At 36.9% G+C, this 18,912-nt stretch overlaps 2 protein-coding genes across 2 annotated transcripts; both read right to left on the bottom strand.

The window, feature by feature from the left end:
* Positions 1–8: 8 nt before the first annotated feature.
* Positions 9–9,576, bottom strand: LOC107558802 (translocation protein SEC62-like). Its single transcript, XM_016242494.1, has 9 exons — positions 9,541–9,576; positions 4,846–4,954; positions 4,595–4,700; positions 1,870–2,077; positions 1,660–1,755; positions 750–810; positions 548–667; positions 149–450; positions 9–53 (listed from the first exon to the last, which is right to left on the bottom strand). The coding sequence occupies exons 1-9, from the start codon at positions 9,574–9,576 to the stop codon at positions 9–11; spliced, it is 1,083 nt and encodes a 360-aa protein (XP_016097980.1).
* A 1,502-nt stretch (positions 9,577–11,078) lies between these two features.
* On the bottom strand, positions 11,079–18,239 carry LOC107557490 (sterile alpha motif domain-containing protein 7-like). The gene is made up of 10 exons (XM_016240923.1): positions 17,673–18,239; positions 15,684–15,745; positions 15,030–15,147; positions 14,768–14,894; positions 14,443–14,567; positions 14,267–14,345; positions 12,954–13,642; positions 12,116–12,237; positions 11,924–12,034; positions 11,079–11,674 (listed from the first exon to the last, which is right to left on the bottom strand). The coding sequence occupies exons 3-10, from the start codon at positions 15,130–15,132 to the stop codon at positions 11,438–11,440; spliced, it is 1,593 nt and encodes a 530-aa protein (XP_016096409.1). The 5' UTR covers positions 15,133–15,147; positions 15,684–15,745; positions 17,673–18,239; the 3' UTR covers positions 11,079–11,437.
* Between the last annotated feature and the right edge of the window lie 673 nt (positions 18,240–18,912).

Below are 18,912 nucleotides of genomic sequence, written 5' to 3'. Positions count from 1 at the left end.
CATCATCATCATCTTCCTCCTCCTCCTCCTCTGTATGCTGCTCCAGCTCTTCTCTGGTGATCATTTCAAAGTCGTTGCCGTTGCTGTGCTGCGACCCTTCATCCTCTCGTCTGTCACTGTCCGTGTCCGACTGACGTTCTGCGCCTGCTTCCTCGCTCGCCTCGATTTCTTTATTGTCGTCTTCATCCTCTTCCTCATCGCCGTCTTTCTTCTCGCTGTCCGATTTGTCCTCGCTATCTGATTTCTGCGCTTTGCTTGAATCTGCACCCTTGTTGTCAGATTTCTCGCTGCTGGATTTCTTGGAGCTGGAGCGCGGACCCTTGTATTCGTGCGTGTAGAGGGGACGGAAGGAGTCGATAAAGCCCACATCGGCTGTCAAGTTCGGTAGGAACCAGAAGTGATGACGGCCACCGGTCACTAACCAGATGATCATGAACAGGATGCAGCGAGCTGAACCAAAGGGAAAATGAGAAAAGACAGATAATGCAGTGTCATTGAACTGTAATATGAAATTGTACAACACAAGATATAAGTCTAGAACTCGTACCAACGGCCAGGAGAAGTATGCCTGCGACGAAGCATCCCGCTGCCACGCTCAGGTAATACACACCAACTCTCATCTCAGCGGGCCACAGCGGGAACAGAGTGGCTGCGATGACGGCAATCACTGCAAACACGCACAAAGCTCTGAATCAGTACTGGAGCCAGTGAACGACAGTCAGGCTCAACTGGAGATAAAGAGATCCTACCTAGAATCAAGCCCATGGCAAAGGTTTTGAAATGGACTGGATCGTAAATCCAAAAATAAACCTGTCGGGAAGACAAATATAGCTTTTTAAGTACTACAACAAAATTACAAAAATAATAAAATACACGTGAAAGTGAAGAATTCACAACAAGAATTTTATTATTAATCAGCACGCATTATATAATTATTATATCATATAATAATATTATATAATATAATGATAATAATATATATTCAGGTTGGCTGGGTTCCAAAACATCAGTGTAAATAATAAATTATCTATTTTTTTTAAATAACAACAGTAAAAATAATAATAATAAGATCAAGAAGAAAATACATATATAAATGACATAAAATGATGATTGTTATTATTATTAAATATTAAGGCATTAAAATAAAATTGTTACCAGTGTTGATTTTGTTAACTGAAGCTAAAACTATTACTAAAAAAACCTTACACAAAAATGAGAAATGTTGACTTGGCAACTAACTGAAATAAGTTAAATAAAACTGAAATACAAATACATTTAAATGCTTATAACATTTACAGAAGAACATAAAAAATGACTAAAAGTAAAATTAAAATGAAACTGAAATATAGAAATAAAAGCTAATTCAAAATATGAATAAATATTATAATAGTATATAAATAATACCAAAACAACACTATGCTACCCCTGTGCAGTGTGGTTTGCAAAATCAAAAATATTGTTAATCCTACATTTGATTATTTGATTCCATGTTCAATGTGAAGAAATACTACTAGATAAAGTGCATGTGTATTACACTGTACACCATATAAAGCAGACAATTAAACTGTTCATTGCAAATACTTGTGTGACTAATTGTCAAGCAAACCGTATGATATTTACAAGCATCTGTTAGGTATGATTTTCTGAACTGATCCTGACCTCATTGCCATCCAAGAACAGTTGGTCCTCATGAGGTTCCAGCTTGAATTTCTTTTTCACGTCCTTCTTCTTCTTTGGAGATCCTGGACTGTCATCCTAAACATACAGAAACAAGACTTAAAAATAAGAATCATGATATGCAAATATGCAAAAAGACCTCAAATGTAACAGAAATTCTTTGCGTTTTCTTATCCTGTAAATGTGTCATACATTTTTTTCCTTCTTTGTGTCTACAGCCTCAGAGTCCTTCTTTTTATCTTTGTCCTTTTTGCTTTTTTTCTCCTCTTCTTTGCCACTGTCACTTTTAGCCTTATCTTTTTCTTTCTCTTTCTCTTTTTCTTTCTCTTTCTTTGCATCTTTCTCTGGCTTCTTCTTCATCACTTTCAGGGCTCGGTGGAAAAACTGCTTCTTTAGGAGCCTGTGAATAGTAAGACAGTTCAAATTAGTAGTTGACTGACATATACATTACCATTCAAAAGTCTGCGGTTTACTTTTACTCAGCAAGGGCACATTGATTAACCAAAATACATTTATAATATTACAAAATATTTCAAATAAATGCTGTTCTTTTGGAATTTTCTATTCATAAAAAAAATCCTCAAAAGAACATCCCACACTATTTTCAACACTGATAATAAGAAATGTTTCTTAAGCACCATATCAGCATATTAATGATTTCTGAAGGATTGTGTGTGACACTGAAGACTGAAGTAATGGCTCCTTAAAATTCAGCTTTGCAATCACAGGAATAAATTACACTTTAAAATATACAAAAATTTTAAATTGTAACTAGATTAAAAAGTTTGTAGACACACTTTAGGTTGGCTTGAAAAAGCTTAGCTAGAAAGTTTGAAAAAGTTTTTCAGTCAAAGTTTTCAGTTTGAAGTAGTTTGAAAGTTAAAATAGTTTTAAAGATTAAAGTTTGAATGTTTTCAAGGCAATACAGTCTATTAGAAAAACAGATAGGTATAAAGCATATTGCTAGGGTACCTGGGGTGGTTGCTAGACTGTTTCTAGCATGACTAGCATGACTAGCATGTTGCTAACATGTTTTTAGCATGATTAACATGTTACTAGCATGTTGCTAGCACAATTAGCATTTTACTAACATGTTGCTAACGTGTTTCCAGCATGATTAGCATGTCGTTAACATGTTGCTGGCATTATTAGCAAGCAACTAGCATGTTGCTAGCATGATTAGCAAGTAACCAGCATTTCGCTATCATGTTGTTAGCATGATTAGCAAGTGACTAGCATGTTGCTAACATGATTAAGTAACTAACTAGCATGATTACCATGTTGTTAGCACAATTAACATGTTACTAGCATGTTGCTAGCGTGTTTCCAGCGTGATTAGCTTTTTTTGTTAGCATGTTGCTGGCATTATTAGCAAGTAACTAGCATGTCGATGGCATTATTAGCAAGTAACTAGCATGTCGTTAGCATGATTAGCAAATGACTAGCATGTCGCTATCATGTTGCTAGCATGATTAGCAAGTGACTAGCATGACTAGTAAGTGATTAGCAAAGTTACTAGCATGTTGTTAGCATTTTGGTAGCATGATTAGCAAGTGACTAGCATTTCACTAGCATGTTTTTAACATGATTAACATGTTTGCTAGCATAATTAACAAGTGACTAGCATGTTGCTAGCATGACTAACAAGTGACTAGCCTGTCAGTAGCATGATTAGCAAGTTACTTTCATGTCGCTAGCATGTTTCCAGCATGATTAGGAAGTGACTAGTGTGTTGTTAACATGACTAGCAAGACACTAGCATGATTAGCAAGTGACTAGCATGCCATTAGCATGATTAGCAAGTGACTAACATGCCATTAGCATGATTAGCAAGTGACTAACATGTCGCTAGCATGTTTCCAGCATGATTAGCAAGTGACTAGCATGTTGCTAGCATGATTAGCAAGTTACTAGCATGTTGCTAGCCTGATTAGCAAGTTACTAACATGTTGCTAGCCTGATTAGCAAGTTACTAACATGTTGCTAGCATGATTAACAAGTTACTAGCATGTTGCTAGCATGATTAGCAAGTTACTAACATGTTGCTAGCATGATTAACAAGTTACTAACATGTTGCTAGCATGATTAGCAAGTTACTAACATGTTGCTAGCATGATTAACAAGTTACTAACATGTTGCTAGCATGATTAGCAAGTTACTAACATGTTGCTAGCATGATTAACAAGTTACTAACATGTCGCTAGCATTTTTCTAGCCTGATTAGCAAGTTACTAGCATGTTGCCAGCATGTTTCTATGCTAATCCAGTTAAAACCAGCAAAAACCAGTTGATTCAGTAAAAAAACAGCTAAAACCAGCTTAGGCTGGTTGCCTAGTCTTAGCTAGTTTAAATTGAAAATATCTGGGTTAAGCTTGGTTGGTCTTTTAGCAGGTCTCACAGCTTCACCAGCTAAGACCAGCCTGTCCAGCTAAAAAGTTGCCAAAACCACTTTAAAATGTAGCCAATCAGCTTAGGCTGGTTTTAGCTGTTTTTTTCAGTAAGGAGTTTTTAAGCTTTGCTATAACAGTAGACAGCTTAAATACACCACAAGTCTCATTGTATAAAATTTATGCAATGAAAGTCTATGAGATTTTAGGTGGATTTGATAGTCTGGTTTATGAAAACCGTAAGCCATAAAGATATAGCAACCCGAGTCAGACCAGTCTGAAGGTCTGACCCCAGTTTGGTGGTTGTAGCTTTAAAAGTCTAGGAGGAGATACATTTTAAAATTTGGTCTCAGAAGAAGTAGTAGTTTAAATAGGATTTCAGTATGTTGGCTTTTTCAAGCCAACTTAATATTTCACAACACAAGTGTTTTTACTGGTGACAATAAGAGACTTTTTCAAAAGCTCTGTAGTATCAAATACCGCAGAAAGTCCCATCAGTATCGTGAAATGAGAGAAAAGCCTAGGTTTACCTGTTGCAGTAGTCCACCACCGACTCTCTGGTTGTGAACAAAGCTTCCTCGCCCTTCTTTGCTTTGGCCCACTTTGAATCCAGCAGACATTCGACTGCTTTAGAAGCTGATGGTCAGAAAACAAACATTTGCTTCAATGACAGCAAACAGAGAATTTTGAAAACTAAACAAATAATTAAACGAAACCTTGATATATATAAACCCTACGCAGAGGAAACAGAAGAAAGCATGGCAGGAATGAGCGCACTGACCGACAAAGTAATCCACTCGATGTCCCATCATGTTGGTGGATTTGTTGGGGCAGTTAAAGCGCAGGTACTTGGCCACTGCCTTCTCATCCTTGGTAGGTTCACTGACCTCCTGAAAAAGAGAGATCAAAGATCATGAAGTCATGATGATTACACTTATCTGCTGAATATCAAAACAAAATTCCAGGTTAATCTGCATTTAGATCACATTAAATATACAGTTATTATGCAGCAGAAATGCACACGGTAGATATAGATTCATTACAATATGTGACCCTGAACCACAAAACCAGTCATAAGGGTCAATTTATCGAAATTGAGATTTATACATCATCTGAAAGCTGAATAAATAAGTTTTCTATTGATGTATGGTTTGTTAGGATAGGACAATATTTGGCCGAGAGGCTTCTTTCAAAAACATTTACTAAATCTTACCGAACCCAAACTTTTGAGAGTTTTTTTTTAGCATCATTACTTTAAACAAAATAGTATAGATAATATCATAAATAACATGAAAATAATAACCATCTTTCAATAATCAGAGTTTAATATGCATCCCTATTATGTAGAGCAGTGGTCGCCAACCTGTCGATATCACTGTCCCAGTAGATCCCGAAAATAACAGTAAAATAAGTACAAAAATGCATTACATTTCTGGGGTTAAATTAATGTATAACTGAAGGGAACTGTCTTGAGAAAAGTTTAGATGGCAATGGCATTTTCTTCTCCTCCGTATAAAGCGCAGCTCTGCTTTGTTTACAGCGGTAAACAAGGAAATGCTATATTGCGGGCGGTTCATAAGCAGTGTTGCCAAGTCTGCGGTTTTCCTGCGGAATTGGGATACTTTAAAGGGGTCATATGATGCTGCTAAAAATAACATTATTTGGTGTATTTGATGTAATGAAATGTGTTTATGCGGTTTAAAGTAAAAAAACAACACATTATTTTCCACATACTGTACATTATTGTTTCTTCTCTATGCCCCGCCTTTTTGAAACGCGTACAATTTTTACAAAGCTCAACGTTCTGAAAAGCAAGGTGTGCTGTGATTGGCCAGCTATCCAGTGCATTGTGATTGGGCGAATACCTCAAGCGTGTGACGGAAATGTTACTCCCCTCACCATATTGTTGATGCCGTGTCCGGCCGGAGCAACAAGACAAAAACATTAAAACCCATTACAAACTAGACATTTGTTGCATCCAGTGGGGACATAATTACTGATTATAATGACATCAGTTGCAAATCCTTTAAATGAAAACGTACGTACAGACTTACAAACTGCCGGCATTGTAGTCTACTCTCCCAGGATCAGTAAACAGTCCTCCATAAAATGTGCTGCACACATCTGGATATTTGGGTTAATCTGTTCTGGAACAGTGTTGTAAATACAACTTAACCACTGATTTGTAGTCATGTCCTCTTTTGGAAGACCAAACAAAGTAATTTCGCTTTCACAACGGAAAACCCGGCGGCCTAGCGTGAGCGGAAGGCCGGGCTAGAGTAAGCAGAGAACGGAGCGGCCGGCGGATTCGACGAAGGTGCGGCAACCACATGTGACGACCCCAGGCTGGACTCCACTTCGTCCACGGTGAAAGCCGATCCGGCGATCCACAGCACTAAGTTGATGTATTCCTTCAGCGACCAGCACAGATCCACTCTAGGCATGACGAAGTGGATATCGTCCTCTTTTGGAAGACCAAACAAAGTAGTTTCACTTTCACTACGAAACACACAGAGTGTTCACGACATGGCGGCAGTGGCAACAATACTACAGCGAGAATAAAAGTTACGCCTTCTTTCTTTGCGTGAACATTTGGGCGGTGTTATGCAAATCTTCCCACATAGTGACGTAGACATGTGGGGGCGTGTTAGAACGAGCCGTTTAAGGTAGGCGTGGCTGACTCTTAACTTTTATAAAGAATATCTCTTTGGATTTGAGACTTTAGTCTTTGCAACTTTACAGATCTTCTTTATGCACCAAGAGCTTGTAACACTCCAAAGAGGAAGGAAAAATTGAAAATCGCATCATATGACCCCTTTAACACTGTTGCCGCGGGTTGCTGTTCATGTCCGCAGGTTGAAGCGACCCCAATAACGTGATATTTAGCCCATGGAACGTGAATTTTACTGGAAGATCCCCGCCGTTTTATTGCAAAAACCTGGCAGCCCTGTTCATTAGTGCCACCTGCTGTCAGAGAGTGAGTCTCATTCAGACCTGCTGTTGTTTCGTGCACCTAAAGTCAGACCATTCCGTTTTTGTTTTAAATCCTGAAATGAATCTAAATCAAATCAAATACAACTGCCCGTGCAGATCATGACTAAAATGCAGTGGTTGCCTCTAATTTCAAATGGCTAGATATTTTTGTTTAAAGCCAGTTTTTTTGTTATAAAGCAAATAGCCAATAAATAAATTTGCTTAAAAATCAGTATCAGTATCAGAATCCAATTTGCTAGTTTAAAAAAAAAGAAAAAGAAAAGAAAATCTGAATTCTGAATCAGCTATGACTAATTAAAGCATCACTAATTAAAATACTAAGTAAAAGGTCTCAAATTTGAAGCACAATCTAGGATGTCTTTTTCTATCAATTCTTCAATAGGTAGATCTTGTCCTTCATAAAGGCCGAGGTCAGGGATCTTGGGCCTAAAAAGGTTGGTGACCACTGATGTAGATCATGATTCTGGACCAGTGAGACGTCACCATGGGAGAGGACCAAGATATTAAAAGTATAAACCATGATTAATAGATACAACAGAAACCAAGAGTCTGAATGTCAAAAAGCTGGTTTGTCCCTTTGACTACAAGCCATTAATTCCAGTGAAAAATGACATTCAAGAGAATGTAGAATAACAGCAGTGCTCTGAAAAGCTTTGAAATTAATCTCCCACACTGGCTGCAGGACCCTCGTCAGTCATCTAATGAACGTGAACTAATTAAAAGCCTCAACTCACCACACACTGATGTACTGTGCTGTGTAATATATACACTGAAATGACAGTCTCCATTCAAACTCGCTGCAGACACACGAGTCCTCACTGACCCCATTTATTAAGCTAAAGATCCTTACTAGTACTATGTGACCACACTATACACACAAAAAACCCTCACAAATCCAGACAATAAGCCAGGCTATAGCACCATTTACTGAAATAATGAATGACTACCAGACATAACTCCACTCTTAAGCCTGAGGTCTTAGTATGAGAGTGTTTTTGAGCTCCACAATCCTTCAGTCATACTCTGTTTGGTCAGAACATCTCCTGCATGACTTAGAGAAACATATTCAATGAAGACCATATAGGTGGTAAACTGCTGGAAGGGATAGTTGTGGTTCCAAATGACCTTCATTGTATGGAGAAAAAAAAAAAAGAGACATCCAAAATGAGGATGAGTAAATGATGACAGACTTTAACATTTGATTAACACTTGGTCTAAATGGCACCTTTACAGAGAAAAACAATCAGAGGTACTTTATTTGATTTCGTTTGGAGACCTTTAAAGTCTAAAGGTTTGTTTTAGGTTTCCTAATGATTGTTGATAGGTAAAAATAATGCAGTATTTCTCATCCATAACTTGAACGCATCTTTTCAATTTACTTGGTTTATACGGTGGGTATGTGTTTATTCACAGCAAGAAAACAGATCAGCAATGACAGTGGATTTCAACCTGTTGCATAAGAGCAAAAACTAACAAACAGGCTGGCAGGATCATAAAGAGTGACTCTCTCATCAAGACAACACGTCCTTACTCTACTGTTCTTACATAACACGACATTTATAACAGGAACGCACAATAACTGTGTTCCAAAACCAAACAAGCAGCTACGCCAGACAACATTTTTGGGGATGACAAATGCATTCTGACTACAATGGCCAAAAATGCAAAGTAGCACACTAGCATCTGCATTTGACTGACATATTTAGAACGATACATGTTTTAATGATGGAGAATGGCTTTTAAAGGAAATCCTGTCAGCATTTACTCAATTGTTCGAAACCTGTATGCGTTTTCTCATGAAAAATTGAATATAAGATGTTATGGACTGACAGTAACGGTTAACTTTTAATGCATAATTTTTTCATAGTTAAAATAAATGGTTACTAAAGGATTCTGCCTACCAAGCATTGTATTTTTTACGCAAAAAGAACGTCAAATGAGACTGAAAAAACATGAATGTGAGTAAATAAAAATTTGTATTTGTGTGTGAAATGCCCCTTTAATTAGTCTGCAACTGGGTACAAATTTGGGGATGAGAAGTGCTGCATTTTGGACGTTTTTTGCTCAAATTCGTGGAGCATGTGAGCCAGCAGCTGGTTAAAGAGAACAGCCTGCAAACCGAACAGTCTGTGCCGAGCTAAGATGGCCAACTCCATCAGCTGTGCCACTAAACACATACTCTTCACAGGGGAGAGACACCACAATCAGGTCATGCTCACATCAAATCCATCGAGCAACTGCATGAATGATTAGATGCCTGCAAAAAGATCAAATGCATGACCCAAGCGAAGCGCAAAAATTGCGCCAGCACTGACAAATAATCCACCTCCCATAAATGAGAGCATTGCAAAAAAAATACGGATCAGAGTATAATTGTATCACGGGTCGAACAAAACACAAACGTTAACTCGAGAAATTACTTAATGCCAAACAGCGATCTAAGACTGGGCCTCTAATAGCAAACGTTACATGAGTTATGTACCTGAATTCGCTTCTTGTGTCTCCTGCGCTCCGCCATGATTTCTAACTTCTGGGTTCCCTTGACGTGGTCACGAACAGAGTGGGGAGGGAAGTCTCGCGATATTTCGAATTGCCCGTGATCAGTCTTCTTCTTGTACGATTTAATGGCGGTTGACAAGCCAACTTATGGTGTATTACGGCCACCAACTGGACTGGAGTGTGAAGCATTAACGGGAAAGAGGGACGACAAAAACAAACAAAAAATCCATAAATAAACCAAGTAGTATTATTATGAAATTTAAATTCTACTTTCTAATCCTGTTATCTTCAGGTAACTAAGAATTTCTCTCATAATACTTGTCTGTCCTGAGGCACAACTTAAAAGATTTGATATAGTGATATTAATTACTCCTATGTTTCTCAGTTTCTTAAATAACTCCTCTCTTTCTTTGGTATATACTGCACAATGTAGAAGTGCATGCGCAATAGTCTCTGCTTCACTGCATGTAGTACATAATCCTGACTGATGTTTCCCTATTGTGAATAATGATTTAAACCAGAATGTCCTATTCGAAGTCGAGTAATTATTATGTCTTCTTTTCTATTGTTAAACCATACTCTCCCTTTGCCAACTTGTTTTTGGATATTGTATTGATGTCTGCCCTTTAAATCCTTGTCCCACATTTCCTGCCACTTTTTATTCATGTGTTCTTTAATTCTTCCTTTTATTTCTACTTTACTCAGTGGAATTTGTACCTCAACGTTCATATGTTTCATTGCTTGTTTGGCCAGTTTATCGGCTATTTCATTTCCTAGTACTCCTACATGTGCAGGTACCCATAGGAACCTCAGGACTATACCAATTTCCTGAATCCTACCCGTGATCAGTTACTTCTTCACTTGGCAAATTAAAATCTGAATGAATGAATGAATACTACCATCTGAAGTGCAGGTGAGGTCAAAAATAGAAGATTTTTGTAGTGAGAATTATTAGATAAAATATTAGCTATCATAAATTTAACATCAACCTAAAACATCCTTTAATGTTCAATAAAAGTTCGACACCTAAGAAGTAACATTTGAACCAAGGTTATTATGAAACCAGGAATAAAATAAATGATCATAAAAACATTTTATTAAGACAATGAAAACCATAAAAAACAATAAAAATAAAACAATAAAAGCCATTTTCTTCAGTTTATTGTTGTGACTGCATTGATTAACCATTCAAAGTGATTGTAAGAATAAAATAATCAAATATATTTTAATATGGGATTTTTTATAACTACAAAACATCATTTGATAGCTGTCTCCTTCAAGTAATAGCTTAATTTAGGCTAAATGTAATTTTATATTTATTGCTAGAAAAAAAACAACAACACACAAATAAGGGATTTAAATTATGTATTTCTTTTTTTTTTTAAAGAAAAGAATGCTGTATATTCTGTTTTGTGTGTGTGTGTGTGTGTGTGTGTGTGAATGCTGTATATGAATATTTTTATCATATCAAATGAATCAAATAAAGACCAAATGAATCATTCTTTTTATTTTCTCCATAGCAAACAGTATATGACAACAGAGAATAATTTAAGTTTGAAGTAAAAACCAAAATACAATTGTACAATGAAAAAGGCTGTAATGATAAAGACAAAAAGATTTGTGAATGATTTACTGACTTATTACAAAATATATATATACATAGAAATATCCAGCATTCGACAGTCTACTAGTCTGCTGGAAACCACATTCTGAACCTACTGCATAACACGGATCATAATATATTTGTGATGAGTATTTAAAAATATAGAATCAGTAAGTTCACTACAAAAATGTCAGTGCCTGTCTACTTTATGCATTCAGTGTCAAAACAGTAAAGGATTTTGAGGTAAAAAAGAAGTCCAACAGTTCTGCATTCTTTTTCAGGTGGTCTCACTCAGCTGGGTCGGTGAGGGATTATCAGCTTCACTTACAGGCTCCGTAGATTTAAGAGCTTCTGTGTCTCTTGGGCTGCTGAGCAGCTCCATACTGTTGCAGTTGAGGGGGGAGCTGATGTCTGATGATCTGTCCCCGCTTTTCTCAGGTGGAGGCTGCAGCCTGGAGACGGGGAGAGGCAAGTTCATCATGTTGTAGAACATGTTACCCAGCCGTCGGGACAACTGAAAAGAGAACAGAACAACCTAATGAGTTAGATGAGTTCATTCTTTAATAAACTTACATTTTTTGAAGCCCAAGGACCTCTTGGAGGGTAGAGCGAACCCTTAAAATAATCTATCATATATGTGTATTTTTCATTTTATATATACACAATATACATCATTTTATTTAATATTTTAATATTAATTTAATTTTAATGATGAACCTTCTTACTGAGATAGAATTTGGTCCTTTTGAAAGATGGCGAATACCTGTGATCGTATCTTGAGCGCAGGCCCGAGCTTTACCCCAAGTGTATCCAGGAGGTGGTCCTCTGTAAGAAGAGGTAACGTCTCTCCATCAATCATGTGGTCTTTGAATGTCTGCAATGGATGACACACAAAAGAATGAGACTTAAAGGTATATAATTGTAATTGCATTTTGTGATTTTACATTTTTATTACCTGTGCATATTCGGCGCAGCTTGGTATTTCACTGATAAAGTTGTAGACGTCATCAACTGACCACTTGCGAATATCTTCTAATGAAGACATTTCTTCTCCATTAAGAAACAAATTAGGATGTCCTAGTTGAAAATAAACCAAAAATTAATAGGTAACTCTGACTATAATGAAACATCATTTTAATATTTCTTAAAATATCGGTTGAAGTTGTAGACGTCATCAACTGACCACTTGCGAATATCTTCTAATGAAGACATTTCTTCTCCATTAAGAAACATATTAGGATGTCCTAGTTGAAAATAAACCAAAAATTAATAGGTAACTCTGACTATAATGAAACATCATTTTAATATTTCTTAAAATATCGGTTGACAACAAATGTCTAACAAATAGCTAAATACCAATGTTGTTATTGTTAACTAAAAGTAAAACTGTAAAAAAAAAAATAGTTTTCATTAATTCAAATAAAGCTGAAATAAAATATAAATATCAGATGAAAAACTTAAACTTAAAAAATGTCAACAAAAATCATATATTGCATTGGCAGCTAACTGAAACAAATAGTTTAATATTTTCAGTTTAAGTACTAAAATTACTCAAACAGAAATAAAAATAAATTAAAGCTACATAGAAACATAAAAACCTCAAATATGACAAAAGCACAAAACAACATTACTAAAACGTCAACTAAAATTAAAATGACAACATATTATAGAAAATATAATAAAGTCTAATTCAAAATGTTAATACATATTATAATAGTATATAAATATTAATACTAAAACAACACAGTTAAGCTCAACCACTGCATTTAAAAAAGGTAAACTAACAAACACACCAAGTGGTACAAGTCCATTTCCTGGCATGGGGAGCATGTAGGGTATCCCTGAGAGCGGGCCAGCAACAGATGGGTACAGAAACTTTTCTTGGAAAGCCAAGCAGTGGCTGGATATGTCTTTGTCACTAGTGCTAGCATTGCAGTTGGTGACTTCTGCACATCCCTCCTGTCCACTAATACATGCCTTGTGAACCCCTGGCTCTCCTTCCTTTAAACTTTTCCTACTACTGCCAGAAGACAGCTCTGTTTCTACTTTGGTTTGGTGTGGTTTGCTGGTGGTGGCCTCATTGCTCATTTCGCCTTTCGCTTCAACTTCCTTCTCCTCCCCCGAAGCAGCTCCTGGACTCTGCTCGACGTTCTTCTCTTCTGATTGGCCTTTGGGGAGAGTGAGGTTGCTGTCTGAGCTCTTATGATTGGCGGACCTTCTGCCGGTCCTGCGTCCTCGCTCCCTTTGCAATGTGTTGATCGGTGGGTAAGGGCTTGACATTAGGAGACTGTTAGCACGCAGGTCTTCAAGGGCAGTGCGATGGATGAATACATCATGACTATCTGAGAGCCGCTGGCGTCCCCTGAAAGCTGTTGGATTGGGTTGGATGCCTTGGTACATCATGGGATTCTCCATCCCAATAAGACCCTTTTGGTGGGAGTTCTCCAGTTCTTTTTGGTGCAGGATAGCATTCATCTCCATCCTCATTAAAGAAATAATTTACAATTAGTGCACGCCCACTTTTTCAGAGGTTGTAGTTCGGGAAGTATTTTTTTCCATTCATTTTTCTCTGGGATTTTAAAAATGTCTTTGTTAAAGCATTATAAGCCATAAACCAAGACTATGTACAAGTTACATTGGTACAAGGTACAAGATTGTATACTTTAGCGAAGAAAAGAAGTACAATCCCATGAAGCATTGTGAATGACATAAAATGAAGGAGAAATACAAATCTATTCATTTAGTTAGATATATAGACAGATAAACACTATTTTTAAAATTATTTTGAGAGTCCTTGCCTTCAGTGCTCTTTTGGCCCTATCTGCTCGCTACTACTCTCTGACTGGTGGAATTTTCTGTTTCGCGTTAAACGTGATTATTTTAAAAACAAGCTGAAATAATGCAAACAGATGTTTTCAACATAGGAATATACCATCAATTAACTGCCTCAGAGTTCACAACAGATCTGTCTTTCCTATGGACAAAATGAATGGAGTTTTTACTTCCAGAACTCGACTGTTGCACTCGGATTTTGGATTTGTATTGCATTCATCTGTATGACTTTACTCCCGTTTAACATAGTTATAGCAAATACACTGAAATGTACCTGGCTATGTTCTGTTTGTGAATTAACTCTTGCCGTCTAGCAACCGTCTCCATGGATTCAGTTGGAAGGAAGCCGTAACCTGCAAAATTGATTTTTTTTTTAAATTAGGTTCTTCTTTCTCTCTGAGCTTCCCCTGTACTTCTCTACATTTAACCAGCATATAATTTCAATCTAACCTGTGCCAGGGAATCCTCTGCCTGGAATAATATTGGAGTTTGGGGGCAGAGATGGGCTGAAATGGGCACCCATGTGGATTTGTCTAGCATCAGCTGATACCATTTCAGTGGGTGGCATAAGGTCCCTGCAGATAAAGAGGAATCATTCATCATTAAAATCTCACTAATTTAAACTGCATAGTTAGCTGCAAATGCTTTGGCAATACATTTCCATTTCTTGTCATGCCATTAAAGCTCATGTAAATTGAACTTATAATATCCATTAACAATTAAAAACTCATTCTCTTTTACTGTCTTGGTTGTTTTGGAGTTCATTCTAACAGACCTTTCCATGAAGCGGGGATCAAACTGTGCAGGCACACCCTGCAGTCTCTGCTGCCCCTGAGCCAAGATCTGTGGAGCCATGGCCATCTGGTTCCTCATCATGAGCTCCTGCCTTTGCCGTATCTCTGCTTCAAACACAGAGGAACAGATGAAGGTGTCTCTAGCCTAATAGTAGCTCTTTCTCAGCCATATTTCTTTATGGTTGTGATCAGCTCTGGTTAAAGTGTTCTATGAACTCTGCCACTTCCATGATGAACTCTTACCTCCAGCAGACATTCCATTGACCAGTCGGTACCAGTGTTTCTCATCTAGGGCACCTTGCTCTCCCAGCGCTGATAACTTCCTTAGCTGTTCACGTGGGGTCATGACACTGCCTCTTTCCTTAGTGTAACAAACATAGGCTACATTCTCGAAATTTTGCACATTAAAAAACAATCACTGCATTGTATGAACAAAAATACAACGGAAGTCAATGGGAACTGAAAGTGTTTGGTAATCAACAGTCTTCAAAACATATTCTTTTGTGTTCAGATTTTTTAATTCAGCAACTTGTTTCGTTTGTAAATAAATCAGTGTTTGGAACGAATCGGTTTAGTTAATTAATTATTGATTCACTCATTAAGACGGTAACTTGTCACCACCTACTGGTGCAACTATGTAAGCTGCAGATCAAGTCATCGAAATGGTAAAATGCCTGGAAGTTATTATGTATTTGGCATGATGTGCCTATTCACTGCCAATACTGAAATAGCAGCGAGACGAATTACATAGTATTGACACAAGACACACAAGAGCTCAGTATTACCCTTTTCTTGACAGGCAGTAAACAACACACATTTAAGAAGCGACCAAGAAAAAAACATTATGTGAACTCAAACATCAATGTTAGAATGGATAGATGTCATGTAATGAAGTACCTGTTCACTCCTCCTGTGCTTTATGAGGTGTAAAATGTTTTGGTAAAGTCACTCCTTTCAGTCTGAAATTGAAAAACCAGATACAGAGAGAGAAAATGATAGGCTGTAACCAGTTTGTCAACATCTCTGTTCTTCAGTAGTAGAGATTTCCAGTTAAAATGATTAGCCTGAATTTTAGAAGTGTAACAAGTATAGTTTTACTAAAATTTTCTAAGCAAACCAGAGCCAAACAAAAAAATCAGGGCTATAACATTAGAAAAATGTATATATTATATTATATTATATTATATTATAATAATAACATGGTATTGTATTGTGATATTATGCACTTCATTTGTTAGGGTTACAGATAGTCATGCAAAAAATAAATAAATAAAAAATCGGTCAAGTGCCTATTTTTCCACCTGAGAGAATTTGTTTACAGGAATATAACAAGCCTAGATAATTAAATCTACAGATATTTATTCCTGGACAAATTCTCCAATATTCTGTATGGGACAGCCTCTGTGCGTATTACTCGTTATGAGGAGCCGTTCTAATCTGAGTCCTGTAATCCTCCTGTTAGTCCAGCAGTCTGCCTAGTACATCTGCTGACCTGTATGCGTGCAGTCCTGCTGTCAGCCATCCCCCAAACTACCTTCAGGGCCCCTATTCCCCCCTCGGATCCTATTAGCTAAGTCCTGACTATATAGCATTTTAAAGGGATGTGTTGGAGGTAATCCCAGAGTTTAGAGTTTTACCCCCAGCAAACCTGGCCTGTAAGCATACCGGACAATACACCTTAAATGCTAAGCCTATTAGCCTCTATTAGCCCCAGAGATGTCCTAAAAACACCTTGGGGGATAAATCTGGGATACAGTTGGTTTATGTGTTAAATGTGGTGCAGGCAGACACACCGTCCACCTTGTTAAAACTCTGCCTGATACACAGAAGAGACAGTTTAATATGGAATGAAGGAATGATATTTATTTTATATATGATCATATTTCTATGTTGAACTATTCTATATATATTCTATAATTGAATAATAATAATAATAATAATAATAACAATATAAATAATAATAATTTAAATATATATAAAGTAAAAGTGTATATATATATATATATATTCATTCATCACATGTTAACACTAAGATGATTTTTTAAAAGAACTGTTCACTTAATTTAAGTATAGATATTTTTAAGTAATTGTTAAAAATGTGTATAAAAATGCAAAATGTGCCAATGGCTATGTATTTTCAAATATTATCCATCAACAGAAAGCTACCAGATGTTATAATATAAGAGTAGACATATAAAAAAATAAATATAATTTGGAGACATTTAAGACATTTACCTTAACCAAACCAATATAATATGACGCTTAAACAAATACAGAAGGAAGGCAAACCCCAAGTATTGGGCATATTTCCAAAGCAAGCACAGTTTTTGTCATGTGTGTGACAAGTGATGCCATATCCAAGTCACAGACTTGAACTGGATGGATTTGCTTGTGGCTAATCTCATTAAAGGAATAAATTAAGGGAAAACTGCTGACGACTTAAATCAAGTCTTGCATTTGGGTAGGTCATAGTAGAGAAGATAATAATCATCTGGTCTAATGTACTTCCTTTGTACAGTAAGGGCACAAGATAGTTCCAATGGTAGACATCCAAGACTAGGATTGGTATAACTGGAAGTGACAAGGATATGAACAGTATCAAGTACCTTGATCACTTCTTTTCTACATTAAAAATTATTTTTAACATGTAAATGAAAAATAAAAAAAGATTTGTGCACATGCTATTATAATTCCATGAAAATATGTACATGGACATTTGAAATGCATATAACACTGTTGCACACCATTGTAATGAATCAGTGAAATGAACATGTAAAATGCAGTCAAACTTACATTACAGTTTCAAATACACAGCAGAAACTAGCAAAAGACCAAACAGTGGAAGGTAAATTGAAGCCATAAAGACTGAAGAGACATTAGACTCACCTCTGAATGTCTGCCAGAGAAATGGGAATCTGTCCAAACTCTCAGTCAGGATGAAAATATTAATACATTCATTCCAAACAAGCAAAATTATTCCAAAATGAGCATGAGACCTGAAGCTGCACCAAGAAAGTCCACAACTCTCAGAACTCTCAGGTCTTCAGTCCTGCCGCAAATGTTTTGGCCAACAAGTGCCAGCTCCTGGTCTTAACTAAAAAAGACCTTTAATTACAGATTCATGTTATCTCTATTAGCTTGGCTTTATCTGCCTGCTTAAGCCCCCCCTTACCTGACATCACTATGATCTCTCGTCCAACTGCACGCGCGACACTCTGCTGAAATGTAATTAAGAGCACTGCCTAAGCACAGAGGCTAAACCTCTTTCAACATTTACCTCAGTAATCCTCTGTTAGCACTTTAAAACCGAGGGTAAGACACCTAAATGCCCAGCTTCCTTTTCCATGGAAAAGACAGTGTCAATTGACATCAAGCAAGATGTGCATGTGCCTTTCTAGAGTTTTTCAGTGTTTGCAACTCATAGAAATTATTCTCAGAGTGTTAATCAGAGGCTGAATGAGGTCTCATTGGGTGCCTGCCCTCCTGACTATGTTGTCGAGGATCATGTGCTCAGACTTGTTAATCTGTCAGTTTGTGCTCACCACCCGCTTAAAGCATTGTCTGCAGTTCCCAGACTTATATTTTTTAACACTGAGAGCATCAGGAAGAATTAGTACAGGGATAGGGGTGTGCACAATTGGGCGGCATATGAGCATTTTGCAGCAAAACAGATTCTTGGGGAGAAGCATAACACGCAGAGATTGGCGGCAGGCGTTGATCTCCCGCTGGGATAAACTGACAGAGGGTTAATAAAGCTGTTTTGCTGATTATTATAAATGGCCCCTCACACCACCTCCTGTGCTATGCAAAGCTTTGTAATAAATTAGTAAACAAATGCTTGTGAAGCCAAAGGAATCTCAAGTACTGATTGATGACATTACCATAAAGCATTTCATGAAATGGTATTTCATCTTGATGCCTTAAAAATGACAATATACAATATAGACTAGTATAAAAAGGTTTGGGGCCAGTAAGACTTTTTGGTAGTTAAATAGATACATTTATTCAGCAGGAATGCATTAAATTGATCAAAAGTTACAGTAAAGACATTTATAATGTTACAAAAGACTAAATCATTCTAAATAAATGCTATTATTCTATGCAAATCAGCACATTAGAATGATAT

This window comes from Sinocyclocheilus grahami, unplaced genomic scaffold, assembly GCF_001515645.1.
Source record: "Sinocyclocheilus grahami isolate Dianchi unplaced genomic scaffold, SAMN03320097.WGS_v1.1 scaffold21.1, whole genome shotgun sequence".
Classification (NCBI taxonomy): domain Eukaryota; kingdom Metazoa; phylum Chordata; class Actinopteri; order Cypriniformes; family Cyprinidae; genus Sinocyclocheilus; species Sinocyclocheilus grahami.
Note: the sequence above shows the minus strand (reverse complement) of the source record. Positions and strands in the feature narration are given on the sequence as shown.

What these genes read in the sequence shown, in the direction of transcription:
- LOC107558802 (XM_016242494.1), bottom strand. Translation starts at nt 9,576, where the DNA reads ATGGCGGAGCGCAGGAGACACAAGAAGCGAATTCAG. An exon ending in GACACAAGAAGCGAATTCAG is followed by an intron (nt 4,955 to 9,540) that starts GTACATAACTCA and finishes TCTCTTTTTCAG; the next exon opens with GAGGTCAGTGAACCTACCAA. An exon ending in TGTTCTTGGATGGCAATGAG is followed by an intron (nt 811 to 1,659) that starts GTCAGGATCAGT and finishes TCTTCCCGACAG; the next exon opens with GTTTATTTTTGGATTTACGA.
- LOC107557490 (XM_016240923.1), bottom strand. Translation starts at nt 15,132, where the DNA reads ATGACCCCACGTGAACAGCTAAGGAAGTTATCAGCGCTGGGAGAGCAA. An exon ending in CACAAACAGAACATAGCCAG is followed by an intron (nt 13,643 to 14,266) that starts GTACATTTCAGT and finishes TTCTTTAATGAG; the next exon opens with GATGGAGATGAATGCTATCC. An exon ending in GCTGCGCCGAATATGCACAG is followed by an intron (nt 12,035 to 12,115) that starts GTAATAAAAATG and finishes CATCCATTGCAG; the next exon opens with ACATTCAAAGACCACATGAT.